Source organism: Carassius carassius, unplaced genomic scaffold (genome assembly GCF_963082965.1).
Source record: "Carassius carassius unplaced genomic scaffold, fCarCar2.1 SCAFFOLD_105, whole genome shotgun sequence".
In the NCBI taxonomy this organism is placed as follows: Eukaryota; Metazoa; Chordata; class Actinopteri; order Cypriniformes; family Cyprinidae; genus Carassius; species Carassius carassius.
The window spans coordinates 67591-75497 of record NW_026775193.1 but is presented as its reverse complement, the minus strand read 5'-3'; the positions used below and the strand labels follow the sequence as shown (position 1 = coordinate 75497).

At 44.5% G+C, this 7907-nt stretch overlaps 2 protein-coding genes across 2 annotated transcripts; one reads left to right on the top strand and one right to left on the bottom strand.

Moving 5' to 3' along the window:
• Positions 1-1843: 1843 nt before the first annotated feature.
• gmfg (glia maturation factor, gamma) lies at positions 1844-4334 on the top strand. The gene is made up of 7 exons (XM_059547585.1): positions 1844-1995; positions 2261-2357; positions 2427-2476; positions 2556-2605; positions 3488-3570; positions 3651-3724; positions 4086-4334. Exons 1-7 carry the CDS (start codon positions 1993-1995, stop codon positions 4155-4157), a joined length of 429 nt encoding a protein of 142 aa, XP_059403568.1. The 5' UTR covers positions 1844-1992; the 3' UTR covers positions 4158-4334.
• A 398-nt stretch (positions 4335-4732) lies between these two features.
• Positions 4733-7853, bottom strand: LOC132137539 (RNA polymerase II-associated factor 1 homolog). Its single transcript, XM_059547583.1, has 14 exons — positions 7616-7853; positions 7442-7471; positions 7135-7227; positions 6941-7062; positions 6799-6865; positions 6607-6708; positions 6410-6515; positions 6256-6324; positions 6081-6184; positions 5882-5998; positions 5669-5797; positions 5482-5587; positions 5297-5381; positions 4733-5093 (listed from the first exon to the last, which is right to left on the bottom strand). Exons 1-14 carry the CDS (start codon positions 7660-7662, stop codon positions 4792-4794), a joined length of 1479 nt encoding a protein of 492 aa, XP_059403566.1. The 5' UTR covers positions 7663-7853; the 3' UTR covers positions 4733-4791.
• Positions 7854-7907: the final 54 nt, after the last annotated feature.

Below are 7907 nucleotides of genomic sequence, written 5' to 3'. Positions count from 1 at the left end.
CTCTGTGTGTGTGTGTCTCTCTCTCTCTCTCTCTCTCATCTCTCTCTCTCTCTCCTCTCTCTCTCTGTGTGTGTGTGTGTATCTTTCTCTCTCTCTCTCTGTGTGTGTGTGTGTGTGTGTGTATCTTTCTCTCTCTCTCTCTCTCTCTCTCTTCTCTGTGTGTGTGTGTCTCTCTCTCTCTCTCTCTGTGTGTGTGTGTGTGTGTATCTTTCTCTCTCTCTCTCTCTCTCTCTCTCTCTCTCTGTGTGTGTGTATCTTTCTCTCTCTCTCTCTCTCTCTCTCTCTCTCTCTCTCTGTGTGTGTGTCTCTCTCTCTCTCTCTCTCTCTCTGTGTGTGTGTGTATCTTTCTCTCTCTCTCTCTCTCTCTCTCTCTCTCTCTGTGTGTGTGTGTCTCTCTCTCTCTCTCTGTGTGTGTGTGTGTGTGTGTGTATCTTTCTCTCTCTCTCTCTCTCTGTGTGTGTGTTTGTAACTTTCTCTCTCTCTCTCTCTCTTACACACTCTGTCTCAATTCAGTTTAATTTGTTCTTTACATTTACATTTAATCTAGAACAGATATATATATACAGGTTCTGGTCATATAATTAGAATATCATCAAAAAGTTTATTTCACTAATTCCATTTCAAAAGTCAAAATTATATATTAATTCATTACACACATACTGATATATTTCAAATGTTTATTTCTTTTAATTTTGATGATTATAACTGACAACGAAGGAAAATCCCAAATTCAGTATCTCAGAAAAATTAGACTCTGCAAAGCCTTTAAATGGTCTCTCAGTCTAGTTCTGTAGGCTACACAATCATGAGGAAGACTGCTGACTTGACAGTTGTCCAAAAGACGACCATTGACACCTTGCACAAGGAGGGCAAGACACAAAAGGTCATTGTAAAAGAGGCTGGCTGTTCACAGAGCTCTGTGTCCAAACACATTAATAGAGAGGCGAAGGGAAGGAAAAGATGTGGTAGAAACAAGTGTACAAGCAATAGAGATAACCGCACCCTGGAGAGGATTGTGAAACAAAACCCATTCAAAAATGTGGGGGAGATTCACAAAGAGTGGACTGCAGCTGGAGTCAGTGCTTCAAGAACCACTACACACAGACGTTTCAGCTGTCGCATTCCTTCTGTCAAGCCACTCTTGAACAACACACAGCGTCTATGATGTATTGTGAAGAGGAAGATGTAATATGCCAGACCCAAGAATGCAGAAGAGCTGAAGGCCACTATCAGAGTAACCTGGGCTCTTATAACACCTGAGCAGTGCCACAGACTGATCGACTCCATGCCACGCCGCATTGCTGCTGTCATTCAGACAAAAGGAGCCGCAACTAAGTACTGAGTGCTGGCAATACTTAGATTGGCCTTAAGTTATATTCTTATTTTCTGAGATACTGAATTTGGGATTTTCCATAGTAGTGGAATTAGTGAAATAAATCAACTTTTTGATGCTAGTCTAATTATATGACCAGCACCTGTACATATAAAACCTTGCATGTATGTTAAAAAGGAAAACAAATCTTTCTCTCTCTCTCCTCGCTCTACCACACTCGCTCAGTCCATCAATATCTCTCTCATTCACTAGAGCTGCTCTACCAGTTTAATTCAGGACATTTCTATAGAGTCGTTTGTTTTACACTGTGCTCTACATTACTGACCAGAGTCAGCCTGTAACTGCTTAAGATGATCCAGAAATGGTTGCTATATTCTGGAAAAGTGACTCAAGGTCTAGATTAGTAGTTGTGTTTATAAATGCAGTGATAGTGTACAGTGTTCTCAACGTATTCAGCTGCACACACTGCAGATCAAATCTGTGTAAATCTCTTCTCATGGCTTCAGCGGCAGATGAAGTCAGAGAGTGCAAACACGCGTGATCTGTGGTTCCTCATGACAGAAGAAGGCAGTGTTTGAGTCTGACGTCTGCAGGAGCGTCTCGAATCTTCAGCATCCTGTCAGAGGAACCCAGAGGAACCGGACGCTCAGAGCCGCACGATGGTAAGATCGTCTCTTTCTGTCAGATCTGACTGCATCTAGAACGTGTTTGAGTCTCAGAGTGTCGACTTCCAGAGCTGCTTTATGACTTTACTTTAAATAAAAGAGGAAGCGAAGCATTACAGAACAGCAGAACACACTTCCTGTCCTCGATCTCTCGAGCTGGCGCTTCTAATGGCCATAACTCAGTCTGATTTGAGTTCAGCTCTGGATCAGTGTGTGGTGCAGCTGTCAGGCTGAGTTATAGATCTGTGTGTTGTTTCTTCAGTCGAGTTCTCTAGTCGTGTGCGAGGTGGACGGCAGTCTGCAGGAGAAGCTGAAGAAGTTCCGCTTCCGTAAGGAGACCAACAACGCAGCCATTCTGAGTGAGTCTGACGCACGCTTGATCTGTGTGAAGATCCCACAGCTGCTCATTCTGCTCTTGTGTTCCTCAGTGAAGATCGATATGGAGAAGCAGCTGGTGGTGCTGGAGGAGGAATACGAGGTCAGTGTGAACTTTGTGCTGCTCTGAGGATCAGGAGGTCAAGGGTTATCTCACCTGTGTGTGTGTGTGTGTGTTTCAGAACATCTCACTGGATGAACTCAGAGAAGAGCTTCCAGAGCGTCAGCCTCGATATCCTTAATCACACTGATCTGATCACCGGATGATGCCTTGAACTAAAAATTAAACCATAAAAAAAAAAAGATTTTTGTTAACTAAACATTATCAAAACACGAACTGAAATTATTTGATTTCTATGGAGTCAGAATAGGGCCACATATACTTCTGCTAAAGACATTTGTGCAATAAGAAGCAAGTATTGCAAAAGAAAAAAGGTTTTGCAAACAAAAATTAAGAATTTTGTTTGCAAAAAGCACATTTATTTCATTTATTATTAAATATTTTTAATTTTCGTTTGCAAAACTTTAATTTATTTTATTTTTAAGTATACGTGGCCCTGTTTTGATTAATTTCAGCTCATTTCCATTTAGTTTATTTTTAAGTGCTAAAATAACTACATCTAAAACTGAACTAAAAATATATGGACACATTTAAAAAAGAAGCTAATAAAAGGACAAAAACACAAACATTTTACTACAACTAAAACAAACTACTTGCAATAAAGTAAACATTAAATAAAAATATATATATTTCAGCTTGATGCAGTCGAGGCAAACCTTTTATTTAGTTAATAAACTTGAATTACAAAAATAAGTAAAACTAAACCGGGAATAAAAATGAACATATAATTAAACTTGTTTTGAAACAAAATTACTAAAATGCAACTAAAATTCAAATTAAACCAGAAAGGCAGCATTTTCTAATTTTTTAGTTGAACTTGAAGTACTAAAAAAACTAAACCTAAAACATAAATGTATAAAAACTATACAGACAATAAAAATGACAAAACACACACAACTAATTATTAAGACTAAAGCTGAAAATAAAAACTAATGTGCAGTCAGAGTCTGTAGCAGTATCAGTGTGAGTGTGTGTTCTTTGACTCAGATGCACGTATATCGTGTACAGTTATAAACTGACCCACGGTGATGGACGTGTGTCGTATCCGCTCTGCTTCATCTTCTCTAGTCCTGTGGGTGAGTACAGACGGCTGCAGCTCAGCGTTCACAGGCGTTCAGACTTGATCCACACTGAAACCGCTTCTGATGTCTCTCAGGCTGTAAACCGGAGCAGCAGATGATGTACGCCGGCAGCAAGAACCAGCTGGTGCAGTCTGCGGACCTCACCAAGGTCAAGCACTGACCACTGCCTCCTCTCTGATGTTAACGGTCAAATGGCTAATTATACAAGAGTTATAACTGGAGCAGATGAGCTGCATATGAAGAAGCCCATCAACTGAATCCTGTGTTAGCCGCTAACATTCTATTGAAGTTATGGGCAAATGTTACAAAGTAACATAAATGGAATGTTCGTTCAGAGCGATCTGGTCTCTAATAATGATCTCAAATCAGTAACACAAAAACAGTATTAATGCATCGGTCGTGGACTGTTTAGTTGGATGTTTTTTACTAATTGTTTCAGAATGTTCAAAAGTGTTTTTGCTGTTGACATGGTTTCATAAAAGCAATTCATCTTTTCTCTCTCTCTGTAGATTTTTGAGGTTCGTAATGCGGACGACCTGACTGAAGAATGGCTGAAGGAGAAATTGGCATTTTTTCGCTAAATCTATGAACAGCATCATGAAATCACTCAGAAGTGACGTTAAGAACTGGGAACTTATTTTGTTTTAAATATCTCAGCATAATTCTTGCTCTTATTTCATTTGTAAGCCTGGAGAAACTGGTTTTCTGTAAATCATGTGTTTGTGAATCAACATCACATAAATCACGTCTGAATCTCAGTGTGTCTGGTGATTTGTAGTGCATGTGTGACGTCACTTCAGCTCTAGAGAATCACATTCACTTCTAGAATACAAACAAAATCATTGTTTATTTACAATGTTTACACTGTAATGAGGAAAAACGACCAAATAAAGGTGTTCACTAATGAGAGATTCACTCAGTCCATGATGAAAAAGCAGAGAAATTAAACAGGAACACCTAACAGCAAATGAAAACGGAGTCAAACTACAGCAGCAGGACACACACACACACACACACACACAAACACACACAGAGACACACACAAACACACACAGCCAGAATCAATCTCACATGTCCAGGTCAAGCAGAATGTGTTTTCATATCAGAGACCCAACAGAGAGGGACAGAGTTGAGTTCAGAAGCTGAACAGGAACAGGAAACAGCATGAGTGCAGCAGCTGCTGGTGGGCGGGGCCAAGCGTGAGGTGTGGCCGTCTCATTGGCTGTCGCTGTCGTCGCTGGAGTCGGACGCTCTCTCGCTGCCGCTGTGCTGAACACTGCTGCTGTTACTCCTCGCTCGCTCACCCTCCTCATCCTCACTATCATCATCACTGCCGAAGATCTCCTCCTCGTCCCGCGCCTGCCGGTCCTCTCCGCTCTCGCTGCCGCTGCTCTTCCTCTCGCGCCGCTTGACCTCGTCCTCCTCCTCCTCGTCTTCATCAGCAGGACGCTCCTCTTCCTCATGCTCAGACTCGCTCTCAGAGTTATCAGAGTCGCTGGGTTTCTCACGCTCCTCACCTGAACACAGAAGAACTGTTACATTCACATCGAAGGAAGGTTCCCCATAAACCACAAATAACATCACGCACTAAACACTCCTTCATAACCGTAATAACAATCACTGGAACTGTACAAATAATTACAATGTGTTAACTATAGTGATATACTCTGTACTAAACACACACAGGTGTATGATAAAGGTGTGTGTGTGTGTGTGTTACCGGAGTCCTGCAGGTCTTTCATCAGGTCCAGCTCCTCTTCTTCATCCTCAGGCTCGTGATTCTCCAGCTGAGCCTTGCGAGCCTCCTGTTCATCAAACACACACAGAGCAGTGAACACATCTTCTGTGCAGACGAACTCAATCCGCCGTTTCTAAAGGGATCAGATGATTGTGATGTGAACTGACCTGAGCCTCCAGCTCCTTCTCGTTCATGTCTCTGTGTTTACACACCAGCACAGCGTTCGTAGACGACTGAGCACCGACCTTCGCTCGCCGCTTGCTCAGACGCACCCTAACACACACACACACACACACGGTCAGTAACACACTCAGAGCTGGAGTGGGCGGAGCCGTCTGTGTGATTGACAGATACCTGGTCTCCAGCTCATTATAATAAACTCCGTCTCCGTCTCTGAAGATGAAGAAGTAGTTCTCCTCGTATCCTTTACTGGCCTTGTTCTTCACGTTCCAGTTGTACTCGCGAGCGATCTTATAATCATACCTGCACACACACACACACACATCAAGATGCCATTATAGTTAAAACACTCTTCTCTGATGAATGTGTTTGATGAAAGAGTCTCACAGTTCATCAGGCATGTAGTCCAGATCCTCCTCCACGTCTCTCTTGCGTTTGCGCATCGTGTCCTCGTTAGGCAGGAAGTACGCCACAAACTGATTCCCCTCCTCGTCCATCATACCCCTGAACACACACACACACACATCAGGTCAGCTGGCATCAGGACTCTGGTGCAGCGCTGGTTTCTCAGGGTTCACACACACACCTGATCATGGCCTGTGACATCATGTCCACCCCCGCTGGTGCAGAAACATCTTTAGGTGCCGGATCAGAGTCAAAGATGACTTGAGCACACGGATTAATCCACATCTGTGAGAGAGAGAGACAGATGTGAGCACTGAGTGTGTGTGTGTGTGTGTGTCTGTCTGTGTGTCTGAGACCTTAAAGTCTGGGAAGACGGGCAGAACCTCCACCGGTGTGACTCTGGGTTTGCTGTAATGCTGGGCAATCTGGAAGAAGAATGAATCAGAAACACATCAGACCAGAGCTGACGTCACGTGTGTGTGTGTGTGTGTGTGATCTCTGTCCACTCACAGATTTCTGTGCGTCTTCAAACGTCTTCTCGATGGCTGCGATCTGACTGTCTCGGTCTTTGTAGATCTCCTCCTCTGTGAACTGCTGCTTCACGGACACACCGATCCTGCACACACACACACACACACACACGGGGGTCACATGATGATCAGAGCGTCACACTGAGATGTCAGACAGACTGGCGGTGTCTCACTCACTTGACTTCCACCTTCTCGTTGGAGACGCCGTATCTGTTGAACTCGGTGGAGATGTACTCCGTCTTCCTCATCCACGGCACCACCTTCGCGTGCTGCTGGGACCTGAACACACACACACACTCGTCAGAGTCAGTGCTGGGGGTCAGAGGTCACAGGAGAACGAGCTCCTGTGCTGAAGTGATTCTCTCGCACCTCTTTGAGCTCGACGGAGCCTGAATCTCCTCCTCCAGCAGCTTCTCATCAGCAGAATCCAACAGAACTGAAACACACAAACCAAGGCACCTTTATTCCCACCGTGCTTTATCTACTGTGTGAGTGTGTGTGTGTGACTCACTGCTGGGGTCGATGCGGTATGTGTCAGGGTTGATGAGGTCGATGGTGACGCCCAGATCTGGTTCGGTGAGCAGCTCGTGCTTGTGCTGTTTCTCCAGTGATGTGGCTTTATACTGCACAAACCTGTGACACACAGCACACGGTAAGCGTGACGTATATATCCCAGCAGCCCCTGCGAGGCGAGCCGAGCCATACCTGTGCTGGTCGAACGGATACGTGATGAACTTGGGATCGAAGGGGATATCCGGAAGACTGTTGCCATACTTCACTCTGCACACGACACCAGACCTGCAGCACACAAGAGGTTAAACACACCTCCGTTTCCAAACAGGTTTCCCTCTGTCAGCCCCGCCCCCTCTCTCACGTGATTGGCTGAGTCAGAGGTTGATATGCAGGTCACTCAAACAAAGCACACTACACAGTACTGAAGAACACTAATGAAGAGCACTATGTAGGGAGGATAGGACAGGTGACACATCATCATCATCATCATCATCAGTACCTCTCTTGGACACTTCTGTGAGCTGAACTCCTGCAGGAAACACAAAACAAAGGTCACACACTCCTTGACACATGAGGAGATCTACATGAGACAGCTGCGATGTCTCTAATGAAACCCAGCAGAGCATTGAGCGTGATCAGGGGTTGTGTGTGTGTGTGTGTGTGTGTCTCTCACCGGTGTCCATCCTCCCGCTGCGCTTGTGTCTGTACAGTGGGAGCCATGCTGGAGAAAACCCTAAAATCACTAATAAACAGCGACGAAACACTCAAATAAAGAGTTTAAACCGGTTTATCAACAGGAACAACAGCAGCGCGCGCTTCTCTGTGTGTGTGTGTGTGTGTGTGTGTGTGTGCGACTTCTGCACCGTCTGCTGAAGGACCCCGCGCGGAGGAGCGGCTGCCCCGAGCGGCGCCTGCATTAAACTTTGTTTACGTGTTCATGCATTTATAAGTTTATGTGATAGTTT